Source organism: Sinohyriopsis cumingii, chromosome 10 (genome assembly GCF_028554795.1).
Source record: "Sinohyriopsis cumingii isolate HCF-2022 chromosome 10, ASM2855479v2, whole genome shotgun sequence".
Taxonomy (NCBI): Eukaryota; Metazoa; Mollusca; class Bivalvia; order Unionida; family Unionidae; genus Sinohyriopsis; species Sinohyriopsis cumingii.
Genome location: NC_142970.1, coordinates 93,046,892 through 93,074,863, shown reverse-complemented (window position 1 = coordinate 93,074,863; position 27,972 = coordinate 93,046,892). Strand labels below are relative to the sequence as shown.

General features: G+C 35.2%; 1 protein-coding gene across 2 annotated transcripts in view; it reads right to left on the bottom strand.

Moving 5' to 3' along the window:
• Positions 1-511: 511 nt before the first annotated feature.
• LOC149790593 (alpha-catulin-like) overlaps positions 512-27,972 on the bottom strand; it is a 153,409-nt gene continuing 125,948 nt past the window's right edge. For both annotated transcript variants that reach the window (XM_089972694.1, XM_089972695.1), the window contains 4 exons: positions 27,437-27,697; positions 22,274-22,396; positions 19,428-19,511; positions 512-13,916 (listed from right to left, as the gene is read on the bottom strand). In XM_089972694.1, coding sequence (XP_089828820.1) covers positions 13,749-13,916; positions 19,428-19,511; positions 22,274-22,396; positions 27,437-27,697 — 636 coding nt within the window. In that variant the 3' untranslated portion in view covers positions 512-13,748. The remainder of the gene's footprint in view (positions 13,917-19,427; positions 19,512-22,273; positions 22,397-27,436; positions 27,698-27,972) is intronic.

Below are 27,972 nucleotides of genomic sequence, written 5' to 3'. Positions count from 1 at the left end.
TCTACCACAGCACTGAAGAATATCATATGCAGTTTCAATATCAGCAGTAGAAAGGAATCAACTCTTATCTTAAATTCCTAGAATTTGTTTTTGCTCAGTAGAGCATCAGTCCTTTGAGGGACTCTTGTTTATAATTTTAAAAAAACATGAGCTTGAACAAGCCTTTAAATAAACTATTATTGTTAACTGATGTTTTTTTATTGGTAATTTCTATCACCTTTAGTCACCACTACATGGAGTGGTCATATACTGGTGCTCATGTCTATAAGTCGTGTCACATAACATCCATCACAAAGGAAGTCGTGGATTGAACTCGAATTTGGCAAAAGCTTATGGAGTGATGGCCCCTGATTTAGAAATGGTTAAAATAGCTGCAGATGATATGCAGTCTTTTGCATTTTGTAATTGTTCCATTATTTACCGTTATCACAGTATTTTCAGTGATTACATTTGGGCTTGTTATTTTGACCTTGGTTTAGATCAGAATAAAATGAAAAAAAATAACAATGTATTCAACTTTAAAACACAATTTATTTGAAGTCAATTAATACAAGATTTTGCTGCTGACTTAAATAAAATCAAACAAAAAATGTGAATGTTACGACAATTGCAGACTATGAAAATGATGAATGGCGTTATGTCAACTGCATATTGGGAATACAGTACTTGTGAAAAGCATGTACAATGCACTCCCAAATATTTTTTCACTTATTTTGCCATTTATAGTTTAGTCACTGTAAAAGTGGGTGCAGGAAATACCAAATATGAGCTATTTGAAACAAAACAGAAATTTGGATTTTGCATGTTTCACAATAAAAATTTGGCAAAATAACCAATCTACAGATTTTTTAATGAAGAAATAAACACTGAGAAGTCTACCTGTTCTAATATAAACAGAATTTAGAAACAATCCTAGTTGACTTGTCTATGCATTTTTTACTTGGTATTAAAAGCTGTTTTACTGTTGCTTTCTATTTTCTTTAAAAAATGCTAAATTTTAATCTACAGAATTGTTATGCAATAAGGCAACATGAAAAATCTTCTTCAGGGTGATGTACTTCAGATCATCTCTGGAATGCATTCACAGCACTATATCATCCACACAAAGCATATATAACTCTTTAAGGGCTGTTCCAGTAATATGTATGTGGGACCCAGGGAAGACACTTTTAATGTGGCGTATTAGCCCATAGATGAAACTTCAATTTTTGTATTGTTTTCATATGAACTCTTTGAGTACCTGGGCATATATCTTGAAGAGACTGGTGCTCTAATAGGCAAAAAGAATTTCCAGGAATTGAAGATAAGACCATTTCTTCCTTTTAATTGATGCGTGTTGAAACCATGTCTGATATTCTTCAACAATAACAAGATTTTCAAATTAGCGGCTGTGGTGGGCATATTGGATGTCAGATTGGTACCATTTTCATGTAGGACAAAGTATACATAATTAAGTCTTGTGATCATAACTTATTGATGAAAACCCCAAGTAGATTAGTTATCCATCTGGGGGCAGACATAACAATATTTTTAAGATAGCCACCATGGTGGCCATACTGAGAGTAAGTAGTTTTCATTTAGGGCCAAGTAGACACCATGGTGGCCATATTGAGGGTAAGTCATTTTCATTCACTGAGGACCAAGTATACACCAATGAACTCTTCTGATGAAAACCCCAATGACTTTGCCATTAAGAGGAGTAGTAAAAACAAGATTTTTCAAGATGGACACATAATGGACATTATAAGTCTTTCCATGAAAACCACATAACCATTCATTAAGGAGTAATGATAACAAGATTTTCAATCTGGACACTGTAGCAATGTTCCATAACATACCTCAGATTAGCAATATTTTAATTTAGGACCAAGCAGATCTGACAAGAAGGCTTTTGATTGAAACTCCATGTCAATAAGACTTTCCATTCAGGAAGAACAGTTATAAAATTATTTTCGAGATGTCTACTATGGTGACCATACTGGATGTAAGATCAGCACCATGTTCATTTAGGACCAACAAGACACTGAAAGTCGTGTTTTAGCGAAAACCCCATGTTGATGTGACCATCCATGTTGAGTAGATATAACAAGATTTTCAAGATGGCCAGTGTGGTAGCTGTACTGAATCCAGATCAGCACCATTTTCATTTTGGACTAACTAGGCATCATAAGAAGTGTTTTAGAAAAACCCTCATGTTGATAAAATCATCCATTTATGAGTGGTAGTGAAAACAAAATTTTCAAAATGGCCATCAAAGTGTCCATACTGGACCTCAAATAGCAGTTTTCATTAAAGAGCAAACAGACATCATAAGAAGTCTTTCAGTGAAAATCCCATCTTGATATGACCATCCATTTAGGAGTAGTGTTAACAAGATTTTCAATCTGGTCACTGTAGCAGTGTACCGTAACGGACATCGTAACAAGTCTTTCAGTGAAAACCCCATGCTGATATGACCATCCATTCAGGAGGAGTAAGATTTTCTATATGGATGTGTGATCAGCGCCATTTTCATCTAAAAATCAATTAGACCATGGGATGAATGTGTGCGTCAAGTTTTATGGCAATCCTCCAAATAGTTTATGAGTAGCAAAATAAACTTGTCCTAAAGGACAGATGGATAACAGACAACATCCCATCCCATAAGCTCTACTGGTTTATGACGAGTAGATTTAAAAATTGCCTTACTCGAGTACCCAGCATACTTAAATGGAACTGCCTCGATAATTACCATAGAAAAAGCAAACTATTATTTTTAAAAAATACAGAACTTGTTATAATTCTGTCAATTTTAGCCTTGGAGTATATCACCTTATGATGAGACCACCTTAAAATGAAGTACATGATACATTTAACTTTACTACCACTTAATGAAACGTGGTCCATGGTCAAATTCATCTAAGACAGGAACCATGTTATAATGATGGAGCCTTATATTGAGACCACCTTATAAAGAAGTACATGATACATATAACTTTACTACCACTTAATGAAATGTGGTCCATGGTCAAATTCATCTTATACAGGAACCATGTTATAATGATGAGCCTTATATTGAGACCACCTTATAAAGAAACACATGATACATATAACTTTACTACCACTTAATGAAATGTGGTCCATGGTCAAATTCATCTTATACAGGAACCATGTTATAATGATGAGCCTTATAGTGAGACTGCCTTAAAATGAAGTACATGATATACATATATATATAACTTTACTGCCACTTAATGAAATGATACATGACCTTACCTTATATTGTTATAATAAATGGTTTTATATAGAGGGAGTGCTGTTTATAGTATTACTATTGCATACTGAAATGGGATCCATAACATGCCTGCCTTATAATAGCAAATGTGTTATAATGAATGGCCTTATAATTAGAGAGGGCTGTATAATGGATGGCTCTGGCAACATATGTGATTAGCAAATCACAAAAAGATATTTAGTATGCTAGTTTAGTTTGAGTTACTGTTATAAACCCATAGTTTCATACCATTTCTGAACATGAAAGCAACAAGCCCCTGTATCATACTGAAAAACGTACCTAAAGTATGTGATAATAATGACGAAAACTGTTTTCTGTATGCCTGTGAAGGTAAAACAAGGGAGGTCCAGAATGTAGATAAAAACACTGTCCTCCAAAATTTCATTCACACTGCTTTTATCCCCTCCAAAATCCAAGCACAGTATAGTCTCCCTTAACAGACACCTCAATATAATGGACATTCATTTATAACCAATGAAAACTGTATGCCCTTTATATACTGGTCATGTCAAGTATATACTTTTTTTAAAATAATAATCAAGTTACATATAATGGATATTATTACCCAACATGTACATGGATTTATCTCCCTTGCAGCACACCAATGGTACCTTCAAAATCTAGATTTGTCTCACTTGCAACTCACCACTGGTACTATCAAATCCACTGATTTGTCTCCCTTGCAGTTCACCACTACTCTCAAATCGATACAGATTTGTCTCCCTTGCAATTCACCACCAATTTAATCTTGCTTCTATCAATCAAAATGAGTATAATTACACTGATGTTCACCATCATGATAAAACATATGGTGTCTTAGAATATTGTGTAAATTAAACTGTTGAGTATGGGAGACTAGATTTGGTTCAAATTCTGCATAATGTTAACAGTGGTCTCATTTAAAATCTTTGCCTATCAAGTATGACTCGGTTAGTTTCACTGCTACTGGATTCTGACAATTTATGTGATGGAATTTCATTCTTATTCAATGCGGTAAATTGTTTTAAAAGGAACCCCCCAAGATATACATTTTTTTTAGTTTTAAGCGACACTTTGAGTGATAATGTCATGTGGTGGAGAAAGTTTCTGGGAAAACTCAGGAAGAAACATCACCCACAGAAAGCTAGTGACAAGTTTTTTCACATACCCATAATGGCCTTGCCCAAGATTCATACCAATGCAGACAAAGGTGAGATGTCAGTGATTAGTAATGGTAAACACCACTGACCACTTATCTACCAGGGGCCTCTCCTAGTAACATAGGTTTTACAATAAAATTTTAGTTTTGGTGACAAAAACCGAATTTTAAAGAATGTAAAATTTCCAGAAACAGACTGTTCTTTGCCATTGGGTATGCATTCGTTTTTCTAGCAAAGGTGAAGTACCAGATATTTAATTTATGAAAGGTTGGCAATGTGAATACAAGTAAAAATCAAAATCATGTCACATTCCATATATCTTAAACGCATGTAAAATTACTGGCATAAATAATGGCCCATTTCCCTGACTCGTAAAAATTATGACTTGAGTGGATGAGAAGAACTGCAAGATATAAAAATGGTTGGTTAGTTTTAAACAGAACTTTAGTTATATCATGGCACAGAAATAGAGCAAGATTTTTTTCACAAAGTCACATTGACCCAACCGACTTATACTGAACCAACTACCAATAGATTACAGTCCAAGTTTTACTCCCTGACCTACCAGAACATGGTGTACTGGGCTTAACAGCATGTCATTTTAATGATTACTTTTTTTAAAGCAATCATTTGCACCATGGAAACTTTGTGTGAAATAATTATTTTCAGCAACAAATGTTCCACAGAACATAGTGTCTCATCTGTATCTCTGCAATCATGTATTTCACTGACAAAATCTAAGCAATAAACTTTAACAATGACTTCGATGAAGCTGTCACCATAGTTACCAGTAGAGTGAGTGACACCTATGTCCTGCCATGCTTATACATGTACATGTTTGACAAAAAAATTTACTGTTTTATTTAAAGATGCTTAAATAGGTTTCACAATAAAAATGTATTGTCACTTAGGTCAATGTTGACACATACTGATTTAGTGACAAGCAACTCATGAGCTACTTAAAATTCAAAAGTAAAATCACCCCCATCCTGCCTAGTGCCATCCCCAGAGTCACAATTACAAAAAAAATCAAAATTCTACAAGTGCTGGTACAATTTACACCCATTGAACTAAGTTTCATGTGTCCAGCTAAAGGTGCCAGAGTAGTTCAAGGAAATTATACATGTACAGATGAATAAACCATATCATAAAATCCATGCAATTGCATCAGATTTTAATTACCACATTCACATTACTCAGTAACACTGCTATGTGACAAGCCTTGTTGCAATGTCATGTGTGATATATGGTGGTCATGTGACATAATGTTTGTATATAAGAAAAATCAATAAATAAATTTAACACTTTGACAATGGATAAACTTTACACACTTTGGGATTGATAATGACAACAACAAAAAAAGACTTATCAAACTTGTACATGATGGCAAGAAAATAATCTAAACGAATGAAGCAAGGATTTCTAAATCACTAGTGCACACAACAATACACAATGTGTATACATCTGTAGCAGCATCTAAAAGGAATGCCTCAAATATATATGTAAAAATTGAGTAAAATGCACACAAACATCAATGAAAGACAATTTGCCAGCAGTTGTTTCATTAAAGCCCAATGTTAAAACAGTTGCAATGTCAGATTTACAGTAATTGATGTAATATCTGCATTGTACACTTACAAATTACCTGCACACTGTACACTTACAAATTAACTGCAATTGGTGTGACACCTGCACTCTGTACACTCAAACATTTATTGCAATTAATGTAACAACTGTAGTGTATACTTACAAATTTAATGTAACTGATGTGATACCAGCACATTACACTTAGCCATTTACCACAACAGATGTAATACCTGCACACTGTACACTTAAAAATTTACTGTAACTGATGTAATACCTGCACTGTACACTTACACATTTATAGTAATTGATGTAATACCTGCACTGTACACTTAAAAATTTATAGTATTTGATTTAATACCTGCACACTGTACACTTACAAATTTGCTGTTACTTATGTGATACCTGCGCTGTACACTTACAAATTTATAGTAATTGATGTAATACCTGCACTGTACACTTACAAATTTATAGTAATTGGTTTAATACCTGCACACTGTACACTTACAAATTTACTGTTACTTATATGATACCTGCACAGTACACTTACAAATTTATAGTAACTGATGTAATACCTGCACTGTACCCTTACAAATTTATAGTAATTGGTTTAATACCTGCACACTGTACACTTACAAATTTATAGTAATTGATGTAATACCTGCACTGTACACTTACAAATTTATAGTAACTGATGTAATACCTGCACTGTACACTTACAAATTTATAGTAATGGATTTAATACGTGCACTGTAACCTTACAAATTTACAGCAAATGATTCAATACATGCACACTATACACATACAAATTTATAGTAATTGATGTAATACCTGCACTGTAACCTTACAAATTTACAGCAAATGATTTAATACATGCACACTATACACATACAAATTTATAGTAATTGATGTAATACCTGCACTGTACCCTTACAAATTTATAGTAAATGATGTAATACCTGCGTACTGTACACTTACAAATTTACTGTAACTGACGTAATACCTGCACTGTACATAAAAACTTACTGCAATTGATGTAACCTCTGTACTGTACACTTACAAATTTAAATTGATACGATTCCAGCACATTATACACTTATAAATTTGCTGCAATTGATGTAATACGTGCAGATTGTACACATAAAAATTTACTGTAACTGATGTAATACCTGCACAATGTACACTTACAAATTTACTGTAAATGATGTAATACCTGCACACTTTACACTTAAAAATGTACTGTATACCCACACTGTACATTTAAAATTAATGTAACTGATGCAATACCCACACTGTACACTTAAAAATTAATGTAATTGATGTAGTACCTACACTGTACACTTAAAAATGTCATTGATGTAGTACCTACACTGTACACTTAAGAATTAATGTAACTGATGTAGTACCTACACTGTACACTTACATATTGGATTAACATTTATGAGGTTAAGGCTCTTCTTCATAATAAAAATATTAAAACTATGTCATAAAAAATGTCCCTATTATGTGTAGATACAAACTAAAAACTTGGCTCCCTTTGTGCTCTCCACTGTAGAGGTGCATTCTCACTCATTATATGTTCATGCTGAATACTGACACAAGTCAGATCTGTGTTTGAGTCGGACTTAAGCTACAAAAAAAGTGGTGATGAGATACCAAGCAGACTTGATGCTAGATTTTATGGAAATTTTGTTTTAGCCTTTCGTTGAGGTTCGATGTGTTCATGACACATGCATTTAGTTGTAAATATTTGAAGCAAGTTGTGACCAAAATGAGGGGCGTACACATACTAAGTCAGGTACATTATCAAATATGCTACATAAATCATAACTGTAATATTAAATATTAGGCAAATACTGACTGACATCTTCACTCAAAGAAGATAAAATATAAATGCACACTAAATTGTCTCTAAAAACGTAGGATGTCTTAATTACTTGCCACAAACAATTTATTCTACCGTAATTCATTTCAAAATTATTTGGATTCAGCTTTGCATAATGCTTTCTTCAGCATGGTTTTAAGTGAAAAATCAATGCAATTCAACCATGATTTGGTTCGCTATGGGAGGCAGGTCAATGGTTAAGTCAAGGAAGGTATCTGGAGCATCGAGATATCATGTTTTTTTCTGTCCAAGCTTTGATCAATGGTTCAGCTGACAAGGGTATCTTGGGTAATGAGGTATTCATGTAGTTTTTTTGTCCTAGCTTTGATCAATGGTTCAGCTGACAAGGGTATCTTGGGTAATGAGGTATTCATGTAGTTTTTTTGTCCTAGCTTTGATCAATGGTTCAGCTGACAAGGGTATCTTGGGTAATGAGGTATTCATGTAGTTTTTCTGTCCTAGCTGTGATCAATGGTTTAGCTGACAAGGGTATCTTGGGTAATGAGGTATTCATGTAGTTTTTCTGTCCTAGCTGTGATCAATGGTTCAGCTGACAAGGGTATCTTGGGTAATGAGGTATTCATGTAGTTTTTCTGTCCTAGCTGTGATCAGTGGTTTAGCTGACAAGGGTATTTTGGGTAATGAGGTATTCATGTAGTTTTTCTGTCCTAGCTGTGATCAATGGTTCAGCTGACAAGGGTATCTTGGGTAATGAGGTATTCATGTAGTTTTTTTGTCCTAGCTGTGATCAATGGTTCAGCTGACAAGGGTATCTTGGGTAATGAGGTATTCATGTAGTTTTTTTGTCCTAGCTGTGATCAATGGTTCAGCTCACAAGGGTATCTTGGGTAATGAGGTATTCATGTAGTTTTTCTGTCCTAGCTGTGATCAATGGTTTAGCTGACAAGGGTATCTTGGGTAATGAGGTTTTCATGTAGTTTTTCTGTCCTAGCTGTGATCAATGGTTTAGCTGACAAGGGTATCTTGGGTAATGAGGTTTTCATGTAGTTTTTTTGTCCTAGCTGTGATCAATGGTTCAGCTGAAAGGGTATCTTGGGTAATGAGGTATTCATGTAGTTTTTTTGTCCTAGATGTGATCAATGGTTCAGCTGACAAGGGTATCTATATGTAGTTTTTTTGTCCTAGCTGTGATCATTGGTTTAGCTGACAAGGGTATCTATATGTAGTTTTTTTGTCCTAGCTGTGACCAATGGTTCAGCTGACAAGGGTATCTTGGGTAATGAGGTATTCATGTAGTTTTTTTTTTATCCTAGCTTCAATCCATGAAATACATGCTACAACACAAAACTTGATTAGCTTATCTTGTTGCTATGTTGCTTGCTAGCTTGTGATTCCAAAAGTTGAAAAAACTATCAGTATAAACAGTCATAAAATGTACATGTACACAGCTCTTTAAAATGTTGTTCATCTGGAGTGCCATAAAAGTGACCATGTTATAGTGAAATCTGTTGTAAGATTATGTCCTAAAAGTGACCATGTTATAGTGAACTCTGCTGTAAGATTATGTCCTAAAAGTGACCATGTTATAGTGAACTCTGCTGTAAGATTATGTCCTAAAAGTGACCATGTTATAATGAACTCTGCTGTAAGATTATGTCCTAAAAGTGACCATGTTATAGTGAACTCTGCTGTAAGATTATGTCCTAAAAGTGACCATGTTATAGTGAACTCTGCTGTAAGATCATGTCCTAAAAGTGACCATGTTATAGTGAACTCTGCTGTAAGATTATGTCCTAAAAGTGACCATGTTATAATGAACTCTGCTTCAAGACTATATCCTAAAAGTGACCATGTTATAGTGAACTCTGTTTCAAGACTATGCCATGAAATTGTCTAAGCTCAAGACCTGGACCCGCTGTCATCAAACTGTCTAAGCACAAGACCTGGGCCCACTGTCATGGAACTGTCTATGCACAAGACCTGGGCCCACTGTCATGGAACTGTCTAAGCACAAGACCTGGGCCCACTGTCATGGAACTGTCTATGCACAAGACCTGGGCCCACTGTCAAGAAATTCTCCAGGCACAACACCATGCCAAACTGTTTTGAAACTGTCTAAGTACAAGACCATGCCAAACTGTCATGAAACTAAATACAAGACTATGCCTGTCACGAAACTGTCTAAGCACAAGATCAGGCCCCACTATCATGAAACTAAGCATAAGACAAAGCCACACTGTCATTAAATCAAACATAAGGCCAGGACCCACTTTCATGAAACCGTCTAAGCATAAAACCAAGTTCCACTGTCATAAAACTGCCTAAGTATAAGACCAGGTCCCACTGTCATGAAACTCTCCAAGCACAAGACCCCACCCCACTGTTATGAAACTGTCTAAACATAAGACTAAGCCTCACTGTCATGAAACTAAACACAAGACCAGGTCCCACTGTCATGAAACTAAACACAAGACCAGACCCCACTGTCATGAAACTAAGTATATGACTAGGCCACACTGTCATGAAACTGTCTGAGTGCATGTCCAGGCCCCACTATAATGAAACTGTCTGACCACAAGACCAGTCCCTACTGTCATGAAAATATCTGAGCACAAAAAATGAATTTGCACACCAACTCCAAAATTAAATATCACAGTAGCTTAATCTCTTTAAAATTAGGCAGGTATTTAAAGAAATAAACAATTAGATAATCCTGATATATTCAAGTTCTTACGTCTCTCTTACTAAGAATACAGAAAATCAAAAGTGAAATTATAAGCAAATTTATTTTTTTTCCTTTAAATTTTGTGATCCAATAGTTTCATCACTATGTGGCTTGTACTCAAGCAGCACACATATTCCTGATGTTCAAGAATGACTGATGTCACAAAAACTGCACAAGTCTAAATAGCATAAATCTGCCTGACCCCAACAATTTTCACTCAAACTCAAAAATTCTGACATCTTATTGACTAATGTCAAATTGCTAGTGCATATGACACTGGAGTCCAAAAGTGAGTTGGAGACTAGATTGTTATTGTGAGTGCTTTGTAAAAAAAACTGAACATCTTCTCATAAGAACATTAATTCCCAGGTGACCTGGCACTTTTATGTCAGTATTCAATAAATGAACTCAGAAAACCACACAAGTCATGTCATGAAAGCAGAATTATGTGTATTTTCATATCAATAGCACACATAATGTCACACTCAAATATAATCACATTGGTGGATGTTTGAACAGTGCTTTAAAAAAAACCCAACCTTTTATTCTTTGTTCTTCAGACTTGAAAAATCACAACAAACATACCTGGACAAATCTTAGAAAAAAACAATTGTCCACTAAAACTTTCTGTTATTCATGAATGTTTTTTGGTTTAAATGTCAAGCCATGATAGCATTATTCTGAAAGGTTTAATAAGTATTTACGGGAAAAAGATGCATTCTGTCTAGGTCTAACTTTGGTCAACATGTATATCACTGACATTTATACCAGAGTAATGGATTATAGGAATAATATACTAAAGGCATATGATAGACAAAAATGTTTCTCGTTTGCTGAAGAGCATATAATTATGCCATATGCCATGTGTTCTCCATATTTCACTGGCAGTTTATGTGGCAGGAGTGTAACACCAATGTTACAAGTGTTGACCAATCAAAATCATGAAATTCATGTAACTTGAAATACACCTTTACCTTTGTGTTACAGATTAGAATCACTGATACTGCCTAGCCTATGTTGAAATATTTTATATCATTTGATATATGAAACCTTGAAACATACCTTTGGGGGGGGGCTTTTAAAGCAATAATAATTAGTATATTTCTCATTGGAAAGAGTACATAAAACTACACAGGTCTGCAATGCAGCTTTACTTAAGACAATAATGGATAATGGTTAAAATGAATGACTAAAATGAAAGACTGCCCTATTGTTATGGAAGGTAGCATCAATAAAAGGCATCTGCTGGATACCAAAACAAAATACAAAATGAACAGTACATTACTTGCTATCACATTTAGAGCTTGTTGAACAAATAAAAAATACACACTGGACAATGGCTCATTTTAAATCAACCATGAAACTGCACTTGACTGCATAAAATAGCTGATAATCTATTATATATGCCTGCTTGTAAGTCAAGTCCAACTGCAAACTGCACAGACCCAGATCTGCCATCACACTATGTACCAGCAAATCTGGGTCTATGCAGTTTTTTAGGAATAATATCAACAATAAACAATATAGACCCTTATCTGCCAGCACATTGTCCAACTCCAGATCTGAGTCTCTGTTGTTTGCAGTCAGACTCAACTTAAAAGTCAGTATATACAATACTTGTAATGGGAAAATAACATAGGTGACTGCAGTGAATGAATGAAAATGAAATTAAATGAAGTAAAGAACCTGTGAGTGAAAACAATTTCATGTGTCTCCTATATACAAGTGACCATGCTATTAAAACCAGCCATACACATTTCTCATTATTATCCATTGCTATACACAGGTCATCATGACATTTAAACCAGCCATACACATTTCTCATTATTATCCATTCCTATACACAGGTCATCATGCTATTTAAACCAGTCATACACATTTCTCATTATTATCCATTGCTATACACAGGTCATCATGCTATTTAAACCAGTCATACACATTTCTCATTATTATCCATTGCTATACACAGGTCATCATGCTATTTAAACCAGCCATACACATTTCTCATTATTATCCACTGCTATACACAGGTCATCATTCTATTTAAACCAGCCATACACATTTCTCATTATTATCCGTTGCTATACACAGGTCATCATGCTATTTAAACCAGTCATACACATTTCTCATTATTATCTATTGCTATACACAGGTCATCATTCTATTTAAACCAGCCATATACATTTCTCATTATTATCCATTGTTATACACAGGTCATCATGCTATTTAAACCAGTCATACACATTTCTCATTATTATCCATTCCTATACACAGGTCATCATGCTATTTAAACCAGTCATACACATTTCTCATTATTATCCAGGCTATGCATTTCAAAAACAAATCTATATCAAGATTCTGAAAACCAGGTTCACAGTCTGCCAAAATTGTTAAAATATGGCAAAAAAGAATTAAAAACATTGTGAAATGGTTTACTTCCAATAAAATATTATATTGCACTAGCGTCTTGTTTACAAACACTCATAAAAATGATGCACATGATAATTAATCTGCAGATGGCACTTAACACTGTAATAACCAAATAACTTAGCATTGTAATAGCTGAATAATAAACAAATAATTTGGTATTGTAATAACCAAATAACTTAGTACTGTAATAGCTGAACAAATAGTTTGGTATTGTAATAACAAATTAAAGCTAGAAATAAGACTGTGTATAACAGAATTTGATTGTTGAATAAAAATGTAAACTGATGGCAAAGTAAAAATGGTAGAATACAACCATTAGCACCAAATGTTTCACAAAAAGAAATAAATAAATATAACTATACTGGGATTAAAAAAAAGTAAAGTCAAGTTTTGTAATTCTGAAGATGCATTGCCAAATTTAAAACATATACCATAAAATGTCAAGGATGAATTGTCCATCACACCTGTTGATTCCATTCAAACAGATTTAAACTAAATTTACATTCCGAGCCATCCTTTATTCATGCTTCTCAGTTACACATAAAACAATTTTAATTTTAAATTTGAACTCTGTTCCACAGCAGATCAAAAAACATACTGTATCCATTGACATCACAATGTCAAAGGTCAAACATGTAGGTATTCCATCTATTAGAGCATTGTTGTGCAGTACTGTTTGAGTTTGAACTCTGTCCCATAATAGATGAAACACATATCATGTATCAAGGACACAAGGGGAAGGTTATTATTTTATTCAAAGCTTGTTCCACTGCTGACTAACTTATTGGAAGAGGAGCTGAAGTAGTGGCTGTCTGAATGAGAACTTAGCGCCGATTCTGTGTCACTGCTTGCATCATATGAACTTTGACCCCGCCACTTTTGGGTTCCGCCAGGGGAGATCCTGTAGTCAATATTAAACTGGAAAAGACACAAAACAGACCTGGTATCTGAAATTCTTCACATTAATATATTTAGTACGCCATCAATCCATAAAATATTAATAAAAATTGTTTCTTTTTTCTTTCTTGTAACATTTCGTACTGAGAGTTGTCTCATTGGAATTGAGATTTTTAAAATTTGTAAACTAGAAGTATGATTAAATATGCTGTAACCTGTATGTACACATACAAAAGAAAAGAGTATATACCATTCAATAAACAAAAGTGTGCCCAAAGATCCAATTTTTTTTGTTGCATACTCTAAGCTTTCTTTTCAATGAATTTCAATCCATCCATGTCTTTGGCATAGTATCCATTCTCTTCTACTAGATATAAATAATTTAGATAATTAGTTAGTTTTGACTTTGTTTACTAACTTGAAATTCTAGCAGAAAATGCTTTAAAATGGAAATAAACACTTAAATGTTATGACTTGTTCCTATAAATCTCTAGTGACAAATAAAGAAAGATAATATGTAGACTATATAGAGCAGTCTGCCTGTGAAAAGGAACAGCAACATATCTGGCATTGTGTTCTTCCTTATGTAAATCAGATTCATTTCAACCATCTAAGCTATACATGCAATATATCTGGCATTGTGTTCTTCCATGTGACCTTATGGAAATCAGATTCATTTCAACCATCTAAGCCATACATGCAATATATCTGGCATTGTGTTCTTCCTTATGGAAATCAGATTCATTTCAACCATCTAAGCCATACATGCAATATATCTGGCATTGTGTTCTTCCATGTGACCTTATGGAAATCAGATTCATTTCAACCATCTAAGCCATACATGCAATATATCTGGCATTGTGTTCTTCCATGTGACCTTATGGAAATCAGATTCATTTCAACCATCTAAGCCATACATGCAATATATCTGGCATTGTGTTCTTCCATGTGACCTTATGGAAATCAGATTCATTTCAACCATCTAAGCCATACATGTTTTTAATTGTTAATTGTTTAATTTAGACAATGGATGTTAATTAAAGGTTGTTGTTGTAGGGTTTAACACCATTTTTCAGCAGAAGATAGGCCATACATGACAGCCAGCATAAAGAACCCCGGAAAAAACCACCGACCCATGACAAGCTACTGGTAAGCCTTCTCACATATCCACATTGGCCAAACCTGAGACTCGAACCCACACAGAGGTGAGATGCCAGTGATCTGTAATAATGAGCACTTTGGAGAAAGGTGAGAGAGATCTGTAAAGGTTAGCTCACTCAACCTCTTGGGGCACCCAGTTTTTGGTTTTGAATGGTAAATACGAGATCAAAAGTGATTAAAATATATCAATTTTGGGGATTATGAGGTTAGGACAGGATAGGAAAATACACCCTGTTAAAAAAAGATGGATTTTCTTATTTTCTCCATACAGATACACATACATGGGATATAACTTTTCTCTCAATACTTCATTCTTTGTATATATGGGGACAAATGAAGCATTTCATGTTCCATTTGTCTGACTCTACAAAACGATGGAAGGAGTATGTGTCAAATGTTGACATCAGTTTACACAAGAGCTCCTAATATGGAACTGTATATATTCACTTTTAAGTCAAGTCAAACTGCACAGACCCTGATCTGCCATCACATAATGCACTGGCAGATCTGGGTCAATGCATGTTATCAGGTCTAATCAGCAGAATAAATAACACCAAATCTTCCAGTGGTAGATCAGGGTCTATGCTGTCTGCAGTTGAACTTGAATTATATAATAGTATGCTGTCACTATTTATGTAATGATGAAAATATAACTTTTTGATACAAAAGTTAATGTAGGGTCTATTCCAGAAATGAATAGTTACAGGGGCAAATTCTCCCTCTGTTTGAAAGAGGATATATAACTAAATATAGAGGAGATTTCATGAAGTTATAAAGACAGATTAGCATATTGGCTTGCTTTTTAAAAAAATAAAAATCTTATTTTTCTGAAATCAGCACAACTCATGCATTTGCATCTCCAAAAACATTCTGTTGATGTCCATGAAATTAATTCTTAGTGCCGTATTCACTCATAACACTGTCCATGGGAGGCATAGAGTATACTCCCTTATAATAAGACAACCTTATACAGCATTCCCTCTTTATAAAATAGTCCATGAAAGACAGTATACCCACTATACTGTGACAGCACACTATACATCACTCCATCATTACAATGCTGTCCATGGGAGACATAGTAAACCCACACATATTGTGACAATACATAAAACATCATTCCCTCATTATAACATTGTCCATGGAAGACAGAATATACCCACTTATAGTGAGACAACCATATAATGAAGTACATTATACATATAATTGTACTACTATATGCTAAAATGGGATTCATGACCATATCTGCCTTATAATAGGAACTGTGTTAAAATGAAGGGCTTTATAGTGAGGGAGTGCTGTTATGAAGTACATTATATATATAATTCTCCTACTATATGCTAAAATGGGATCCATGGCCATGTCTGCCTTATAATAGTAACTGTGTTATAATGAAGGGCTTTACAGTAAGGGAGTGCTGTTATGAAGTACATTATACATGTAATTTTACTACTATATGCTAAAATGGGATCCATGACTATATCTGCCTTATAAAGGAACAGTGTTATAATGAAGGGCTTTATAGTGAGGGAGTGCTGTTATGAAGTACATTATACATATAATTCTACTACTTTATGCTAAAATGGGATCCATGACCATATCTGCCTTATAAAGGAACTGTGTTATAATGAAGGGCTTTATAATGAGGGAGTGCTGTTATGAAGTACATTATACATATAATTTTACTACTATATGCTAAAATGGGATCCATGGCCATATCTGCCTTATGAAGGAACTGTGTTATAAACAGAGTTATGAGAAAATGCTGTACTAATAACAATAGCTGGCACTGATATCAATTAAAATACTACATCTACCAGTATGTGCCTGCTTATTTAATACTAGAAATGTCAGTAAGTGCTTGCTTATAGAATAAAAGATCAGACAATACATTCCTGCTTAGAGCCTTCTAGATAAGGCAATACCTTTCTGCTTACAGAATACAAGATCAGCAAATCATTCCTGCATACAGAATACTAATCAGGTGATTTGTTCCTGCTTACAGAATACAAGATCAGGCATTATTATATGCTCATTTTTTTCCCCGTTAACTTTACACTGACAGAATCGTTCAATATTCCCCAATACTGAACGCGCGCGACAATACACATATAGCATTCACGTGAATAAAGGAACTTCTTTGTTTTGTAAATAAACAATGGACTCAGACGCCAGCACTTTTAATTTGTAAACAAATCATGTACACTTGCGTAAGAGGCTCTTTACATTGTGGTTGTTTATTTGTTTCTGAATGAACTAAAACATGTTTCGTGGACTGCAAAAAACCCCAGCTGTCTTGACATTTTGAGCTGATACAATGTTACGGATTTAGGCTAGCTACCTTGTATAAATGACGGATTAGGTCCTTACAAATAACAAGGCATATACTGTTTTCTTTAGCTGGTGATAAGAATGGCAAAATAAAATATACTTACAGTTTTACATCCTGAATTTCCTCAAAATGTTTTTTCTTAATTCTGCAAATCCGAATTACATGAGTCATGTCATAGGTTTTCAATCTGGATTACACATTTCGAAAGTGTGCTGTAATTTCGATGATAAGTGCAATTGCATCCTCCTTACTGCACTCAAAATGAAATACACATTAAATTCCATAGCGTCTTTTTGAAAATTGCAGTTGAAAGACTTCATATTTTCCCCACGTTATGATTTCAAACATTCAGTGACAGAAACAAAAACACATTTGCAGACGTAAACACGCTTCTCCCGCACCACTTCAATCCGATGTATTTTCATGTATAATTTGCATATATGAATCCAGTCCAAAATCACAAACTTTCGTCGAATCGAAACAAAACACCAAAATATATTCACTCCAGATCAAATGGAAAAGTCGTTGCAATGCCCAGTCATTCACAATATGACTACAAATTTCAATTTTAACTAGACACGCAATTTTCTTTCGAAAGTTATGTCGACCGCGTGACTAAGTCCAAATTTATCTGGGCGGAGCTATGTGCGCATTAATAATGACATCATTTTGTAATGTCAAATCTGCGCTTGTGTATTTAGTTTGGAATATGGCATTCATAGATTTACGTTGTTTCTTGTAGTGTATTTTGTTTACATGATTAAACCTTAGGTTGAATAAAAAAAAATGAGCATATAATAAAAAGGTTACTGCATTTGTATGGGAAAATATGAACTCGTTTTGTCGGAAGGATATACTGCACTCACAAGTTCATGCAGTATTCATTCCAAAAAACTCGTTCCTATTTTCCCATACAAATGCAGAAACCTATAAATACATTCATGCTTACAGAATACTAGATCAGGTGATTTGTTCCTGCTTATAGAATACTAGATTAGGCAGTACATTCCCGCTTACAGAATACTAGATCAGGCAATATGTTCCTGGTTATAGGATAATAGATCAGACAATACATTCCTGCTTACAGAATACTAGATCAGGCATTATGTTCCTGCTTACAGAATACAAGATCAGGGAATATGTTCCTGCTTACAGAATACTAGATCAGGCAATACATTCCTGCTTACAGAATACTAGATCAGGGAATACATTCCTGCTTACAGAATACTAGATCAGGCAATATGTTCCTGGTTATAGGATAATAGATCAGACAATACATTCCTGCTTACAGAATACTAGATCAGGCAATATGTTCCTGGTTATAGGATACTAGATCAGGCAATACATTCCTGCTTACAGAATACTAGATCAGGCAATATGATCTGCTTACAGAATACAAGATCAGGGAATATGTTCCTGCTTACAGAATACTAGATCAGGCAATACATTCCTGCTTACAGAATAATAGATAAGGCAATACATTCCTGCTTACAGACTAGATCAGGCAATACATTTCTGATTACAGAATACTAGATCAGGCAGTACATTCATGTTTATGGTATGCTAGATCAGGCAATACGTTCCTGCTTATGAAATACTAGACCTGTCAAAAGCTTATGGAAATTTTCAATCAGATGAAGTTTAAATACAAGTTTTAAAAAAGGGAGAGATACAAGTACTAAGCTGGCAAAGCCAAATCTTATACTGTACACATTATTTTGTCATGATACAAATACGCATCAACTTTCATGAAGATTTCTCAAATGGTTCTGGAGATATTAACTGTGCAAATGAAGCAATGAACACAGTTTTAAAAAAATAGGGATAAATCTTAAAATGATGATCACAATACAAAAGGTATAATACATTTAATGATGTCTCATTGGGTTGATGAGAGTGTCAGTAAAAAAAGTGTGTTGGACAGCAGGGCTGTATACCCCCACCTAAACTTTGCTCATCAAGGGTGAGTGGGTATTAATGACAATATCTATGCGAAAGCTAACTCTTTAATAAAACATAAGAAAACTGAAGCTTTCACTTACCTTGGTAGCACATATAAAGCATGTAGTGACAACCTTGGCAATAACATTCATCAAATTCTTTGTCTCCTGTATTGCACTGTCAACCTACAAAAAGGATAAAATCCACAAAACATTTTACAATAGCTACCATATATGCTCTATTATAAGTTAAGTCTAACTGCAAATAACATAAACCCTGATCTGCCATTGCATTATGAGCCTGCAGAAAAGAGTCTATGTTGCTTATTCTACTGATTACTCCTAAGAAACTGCATAAATCTAGATCTGCCAGTACATCATACAATAGCAGATATGGGTCTGTGCAGTTTTGGACTGGACTTAAAAGTAAGTATGGTATATTAAAACTTGCCTTAATGAACACTGCCATATATAGGTCACCTATTTTGTTGTATTTTGTATCTTTTATGCATGTATTAGATAACCAAACAGTCCATCTTTGAATTTCATAACAGCCTTCTTTTATAGCCATGTAATATTTTGTGATGACTAGGTATAATTTTCTAATGGCCATAGTGTGTCACTATATTAGGAGTCTCATGAAGACTAAATGGATAAGAATAGTGTGGCACTATATTACAAGTCTCATGATGACTAAATGGACAAAAATAGTGTGGCACTATATTACAAGTCTCATGAAGACTAAATGGATAAGAACAGTGTGGCACTATATTACAAGTCTCATGAAGACAAAATGGATAAGAATAGTGTGGCACCATATAACAAGACTCATGAAGACTCAATGGATACGAATAGTGTGGCACTATATTACAAGTCTCATGAAGACAAAATGGATAAGAATAGTGTGGCACTATATTACATGTCTCATGAAGACTAAATATATTTAGATAAGAATAGTGTGGCACTATTGTACAAGTCTCATGAAGACTCAATGGATATGAATAGTGTGGCACTATATTACAAGTCTCATGAAGACAAAATGGATAAGAATAGTGTGGTACTATATTACAAGACTCATGAAGACAAAATGGATAAGAACAGTGTGGCACTATATTACAAGTCTCATGAAGACAAAATGGATAAGAATAGTGTGGCACTATATTACAAGACTCATGAAGACTCAATGGATACGAATAGTGTGGCACTATATTACAAGTCTCATGAAGACTAAATGGATAAGAACAGTGTGGCACTATATTACAAGTCTCATGAAGACTAAATGGATAAGAATAGTGTGGCACTATATTACAAGACTCATGAAGACTCAATGGATATGAATAGTGTGGCACAATATTACAAGTCTCATGAAGACAAAATGGATAAGAATAGTGTGGTACTATATTATATGTCTCATGAAGACTAAATAGATAAGAACAGTGTGGCACTATATTACAAGTCTCATGAAGACAAAATGGATAAGAATAGTGTGGCACTATATTACATGTCTCAAGAAGACTAAATAGATAAGAACAGTGTGGCACTATATTACAAGTCTCATGAAGACAAAATAGATAAGAATAGTGTGGCACTATATTACATGTCTCAAGAAGACTAAATAGATAAGAACAGTGTGGCACTATATTACAAGTCTCATGAAGACAAAATAGATAAGAATAGTGTGGCACTATATTACATGTTTCAAGAAGACTAAATAGATAAGAACAGTGTGGCACTATATTACAAGTCTCATGAAGACAAAATGGATAAGAATAGTGTGGCACTATATTACAAGACTCATGAAGACTCAATGGATACAAATAGTGTGGCACTATATTACAAGTCTCATGAAGACAAAATGGATAAGAATAGTGTGGCACTATATTACATGTCTCATGAAGACTAAATAGATAAGAATAGTGTGGCACTATAGTACAAGTCTCATGAAGACAAAATGGACAAGAATGGTGTGGCACTATATTACAAGACTCATAAAGACTCAATGGATACAAATAGTGTGGCACTATATTACAAGTCTCATGAAGACTCAATGGATAAGAATAGTGTGGCACTATATTACAAGTCTCATGAACGCTAAATGGATAAGAATAGTGTGACACTATATTACAAGTCTCATGAAGACTAAATGGACAAGAATAGTGTGGCACTATATTACAAGTCTCATGAAGATTAAATGGATAAGAATAGTACCACACAAATTACTAGAAAACATAAAGATCTTTCTACAAGAAAATGACAATCCGAGTTAGAACAAGAAACTGTTGGATAAGCAATAACATTTTAAAAAGAAATAATCCTTCACTGAAAATATGTCAAAAGATATAATTATCTGTTCAAATATGTCAAATAAAGTGAGGTACGCTCTATCATGTAACTATGCTATCATTTGTGTCCATATTTACCTTCTTCAGGCAGCTGCTCACACTGCACAAACCAAACATAACTTCTGTAAAATGGGTGTCAGATGAAAAAGTAAACATACTGTATTATGTAACTAGGCCCTCTTTTGTGTCCATCTTTATCTTCTTCTGTCTGATGCTCAAATCACATGGACCCAATGAAGCAGTGTAAAATGGGTGTCAGATAAATTTGTATAGACTGTATCACGTAATTAAGCTCTCTTTTGTGTCCATCTTTACTTACTTCAGTCTGCGTCACTTGGACCCAACAAAGCATGTGTAAAATGATGTCCAGTAAAGTTAGAAGAGTGTATTATGTAACTATCTTCTGTTTACCTGGATCAATCTGCTGCTCACATGGCATGGACTTACAAATGCATATTCAAAACAAGCACTGTTGTAAAATTGCACAAAATATACCCTCAAGCCTGTTCAACAAACTAGAACTGGTAAGGTAACAGTACTACAAGATTGGATGGAATCATCACTAACAGTTCCAAACTAAGACAAAGAGAAAGAGAGAGAACCCACCTTGTTAAATGTAGCAGCCTTGCCAAAAGTAGGAGTTTTTAGGGTTGCCTGTAATTGTTGACAGGAAGGTGGAATTCTCTCCAAGTGTACACGCAGTTCGTCTTTATGAGAACATTTAGGCACCTGCAAACAGAGTTTAATTTTACAGACATGTATTACTGCAAAAAGCAGCATCCCCTCCCCCCAAACCCAAGAGCTACTTAGCTACATTTAGGGCAATCTTTATTCTTTTTATTATGTCTATCACCCACCATGCACCAGATCCTATTTCCCCCAATCCTAAACCTATCCAAAAATAGTCACATATATCATCAGATCCTATTTCCCCCAGTCCTAAACCTATCCAAAAATAGTCACATATATCACTGGATCCTATTTCCCCCAATCCTAAACCTACCCAAAAATAGTCACATATATCATGCATCCTCTTCCTGCAAATGCATCTACAAAGTCTTGTAAGTAAATATTTTTAAAAATATCACATTTTGCTTGCATATTTGACCAATCCCACCATCCCCAGGGACACCATAATTCAGCCCCAAATTCCTATCTCTCTTACATATGGTTACCACATGGACAACCAGTTTGGTGAATTTCCACTATGCAATTTTTAGCAGGAGACAGTGTTACTGATATCAATATACGGATGGAGGGACTGATGGACATGCAGGAAGTATCAAAATATCCTCCCACTGAAAGCTATCGATAAAAAACAAGAACTTTATTTGAAAAAGAATGAAGCTCGTATCTGTGCCAAAGACAGAAAATTTATTCTTTCTACAGATGAGATAAATTATGCATTCTTTGAACAGAAGTAAAAACATCAAAATGGTGCCCAAATAAAACCCTGAAGGAGCGTAAATAATTTGGGATAGTACTGAACCATCAGGTAAGGTGGGATAGAACCGAGACATCAGTTAATATGGGATAGTACTGGGTCATGAGTTAATGTGGATATTACTAAGTCATTAGTTAATGTGGGATAGTACTGAGCCATCAGTAAATGTGGGATATGGGATAGTACCAAGCCATCAGTTGATGTGGGATGGTTCCAGTTGTCTGTTAATGTGAGATAGTACCAGGTCATCAGTTAATATGGGATAGTACCAAGCCATCAGTCAATGTGGGATATAGGTTAGCACCAAGCCATCAGTTGATGTGGGATAGTTCCATAGTTCCAGCTGTCTGTTAATGTGAGATAGTACCAGGTCATCAGTTAATATGGGATGGTACCAAGCCATCAGTCAATGTGGGATATGGGATAGTACCAAGCCATCAGTTGATGTGCCAGGTTAGTTCCAGTTGTCTGTTAATGTGAGATAGTACCAGGTCATCAGTTAATATGGGATAGTACCAAGCCATCAGTCAATGTGCGATATGGGATAGTACCAAGCCATCAGTTGATGTGGGATAGTTCCATAGTTCCAGCTGTCTGTTAATGTGAGATAGTACCAGGTCATCAGTTAATATGGGATGGTACCAAGCCATCAGTCAGTGTGGGATATGGGATAATACCAAACCATCAGTTGATGTGCCAGGATAGTTCCAGTTGTCTGTTAATGTGAGATAGTACCAGATCATCAGTTAATATGGGATAGTACCAAGCCATCAGTCAATGTGGAATAGTACTAAGTCATCAGTTAAATTGGGACAGTACCAAGCCATCAATGTAGGATAGTACCAAGCCATTAATTAATATAGGATAGTACAAAACCATCAGTAATTGTAGGAAAGTAAGATGTCATCAGTTAATGAGGGATAGTACCAAGCCATCAGTCAATGAGTGATAGTACCAAGCCATCATTCAATGTGGGAAATGAGATAGTACCAAGCCATCAGTCAATGTGGAATAGTACTAAGCCATCAGTTAAATTGGGACAGTACCAAGCCATCAATGTAGGATAGTACCAAGCCATTAATTAATATCAGATAGCACAAAACCATCAGTAATTGTAGGAAAGTAAGATGTCATCAGTTAATGAGTGATAGTACCAAGCCATCAGTCAATGAGTGATAGTACCAAGCCATCATTCAATGTGGGAAATGAGATAGTACCAAGCCATCAGTCAATGTGGAATAGTACTAAGTCATCAGTTAAATTGGGACAGTACCAAGCCATCAATGTAGGATATTATCAAGCCATTAACTAATATCGGATAGTACTAAACCATCAGTTATTGTAGGAAAATAAGATGTTATCAGCTAATGAGGGATAGTACCAAGCCATCAGTCAATCAGTGATAGTACCAAGAGATCAGTCAATGTGGGATAGTACCAAGCCATCAGTCAATGTGGGATAGTACCAAGCCATCAGTCAATGAGTGATAGTACCAAGCCATCAGTCAATGTGGGATAGTACCAAACCATCAGTCAATGTGGGATAGTACCAAGCCATCAGTCAGTGAGTGATAGTACCAAGCCATCAGTCAATGTGGGATAGTACCAAGCCATCAGTCAATGTGGGATAGTAGCAAGCCATCAGTCAATGTGGGATAGTACCAAGCCACCAGTTAAATTGGAATAGAACCAAGTCATCAGTTAATGTGGGATAGTACCAAATCATCAGTGGGATAATGTGGAACAATACTAAGACATCAGTGGTATAACATGGGATAGCGCTAAATCATTAGTGGGATAACATGGGATAGTATTATGTCATCAGTAGGATAACATGGGATAGTACCCAAGTATAAGACAAATATTCCAGAAATAATTATTAAATACTAGTTACCCAGCAAACTTTAATTCTTGATAGTGTGGGAAAACTAGTGCTTGTATTATCTCAATATCACACCAAAGTTTAGTTGTAAAAACAACCTCCAACTTTATTTAACTAATGAACTTATTGTCAAAATTTATCTTTCTTTCTCTTACTTTCCATTCATAACAAATTTGTTTCGGTACAATGAAGTCTGAGTTAAATTGAGAGTATAAGCAGCTCTGGTCAAGAGAAGTCATGGATATCCTTTATGACACAGAATTCCAAGGATCCCAATGGATGTCCTCTATGACACAGAATTCCATTGCTCCAAACCATACAACTATAAAGGTACCTTGATATGTCATTGTAAAATCTATGACTTGGTTAGTTTTATGATACCACAACATTATATTTTCTAATTAATACAAAAAATTTCAACACACTGATAACTTAGCAAATTCCTGGTACTGTGAGTATTGATTCACATGGTTGTCATTTTTCACCCTTTTCATACCTTGGCAAGGGTGAATACAGTGACAGGTTTTTAGTTACCATTCATGTGATTACCAACCATCATAATTTATAATGATGGACAAGATCTGGTCTTGATGAGAAAATGTATGGGACAGGGTTTGGACAACATTGGTAAGTATGTACATGGATATGTCCATCTGTCTAGATGAATGTATGTATGCATTTATGTATGGGACAGGGTTTGGACAACATTGGTATGTATGTACATGGATATCTGTCCATCTGTCTAGATGAATGTATGTATGCATTTATGTAAGGATATGTGTATGTCTGTCTATGCATGCATATCATCATATTTAACAGCACATCAGCACAATCTTGGCTATATAGTGCAAATATAGTTTGTTTATCCCAGAAGAGGAATACGAAATAAAGATAACAATAAAGAATGGGGTAAAATATGAAGACTTTCTCATCTAGATCATTATCGCTGGACACATTCCTGGGCAAAAAATGTGCCTGAATTAGTCACCTTTTACAACACTCACAAGGGTACATCAACCTATACAGGAGATATGAGGAATGATACAACCTATACAGAAGAGGTATGAGGACTGGTACAACCTATACAGAAGAGGTATGAGGACTGGTACAACCTATACAGAAGAGATATGAGGAATGATACAACCTATACAGATGAGGTATGAGGACTGGTACAACCTATACAGAAGAGGTATGAGGACTGGTACAACCTATACAGAAGAGGTATGAGGACTGGTACAACCTATACAGAAGAGGTATGAGGGCTGGTACAACCTATAGGTATGAGGACTGGTACAACCTATACAGAAGAGGTATGAGGGCTTGTGCAACCTATACAGGAGAGGTATGAGGGCTGGCACAACCTACAGAGAAGAGGTATGACGACTGGTACAACTTATACAGAAGAGGTATGAGGACTGGTGCAACCTATACGGGGGGGGGGGTATGAGGACTGGTACAACCTATACAGAAGATGTATGAGGACTGGTACAACCTATACAGAAGAGGTATGAGGACTGGTACAACCTATACAGAAGAGGTATGAGGGCTTATACAACCAATACAGGAGAGGTACCAGGACTGGTACAACCTATATATAAGAGGTATAAGGACTGGTACAACCTATACAGAAGAGGTATGAGGACTGGTACAACCTATACAGAAGAGGTAGGAGGGCTGGTGCAACCTATACAGAAGAGATATGAGGACTGGTACAACCTATACAGAACAGGTATGAGGGTTGGTACAACCTATACAGGAGAGGAATAAGGGCTGGTACAACCTATACAGGAGAGGTATGAGGGCTGTTACAACCTACACATAATAGGTATGAGGGCTGGTTGTTGTTGTTGTGGGTTTAATGCCATTTTTCAGCACACGATAGGCTATACATGGCAGCCAGTATTAATGGTGGAGGAAGAACCCGGGAAAACACCGGAAAGAACCATCGACCTACAAGAAGCTACTGGCAAGCTTTCTCACATATCCACATTGACTGAATCTGAGACTTGAACCAGCGCAGACAGAGGTGAGATGGCAGTGATCCGTAATGGAGAGCACTTTAGACCACTCGGGGCCCCATGAGGGCTGGTATAACCTATACAGGAGAGGTATGAGGGCTGGTACAACCTATACAGCAAAGGTATGAAAAATATCAAACCGTATATTCAAATGATCATTTTAGAGAAAATGTATCAAAATGTAACTTCATTCGATAGAAAACAGTATAAACTGCAACCTCAAATGGATCATTTGATAGAAAACATTAAACCATAATCACAAATAGATCATATCATAGTAAATGTATCAAATGTACCCTAAAATGGATCATATCATAGTAAATGTATCAAATGTACCCTAAGATGGATCATTTGATGGAAAATATCAAACTGCAAACCAACTGAATCTTTTCTCTAGCATACTACTTCACCATTACAAGCATCTACCTTTTGAGCAAATTCTCGGACACATTTATACAACTTATTTCCCTCCTCTGCAAAGTATTCCGCTTGTACAAATAGATCCTGTGTAGTTTTTAAAGGTCCATCTCCACGTGTGAAAAGATACATGGAAAATGCCATACTTGACATATTCTTGGCTCGCTTCACAATTTCATTGTCTGGCTCTGTCCACTTGTCTGTTTCAGCATCCATTTCTGATGTAATCAGCTTCATTTCAAGACCAAGTTTGGCTATCTTAGCTTGTTCCTGCAAAGATTTTAAAATAAAATTCTGACAGTAGGGATATTTTACATATGGTAAAATTCAAGAACATTTCAAATACATTAATTTAATTTTCAAAACACCAAGATTAACTGTATATAAACTTTGGAAGAATATTGACTATAATATGTATACAATATTAGAATTAAGTATTCAATTCTTAAACAAGAACTTAAAAATACATTTTGTTAAACCACGCCTACGTGGAGACATTGTAGTTGAAGGGGTTTAGGAGGATGGGGGTAGAGATGGAGTCATAT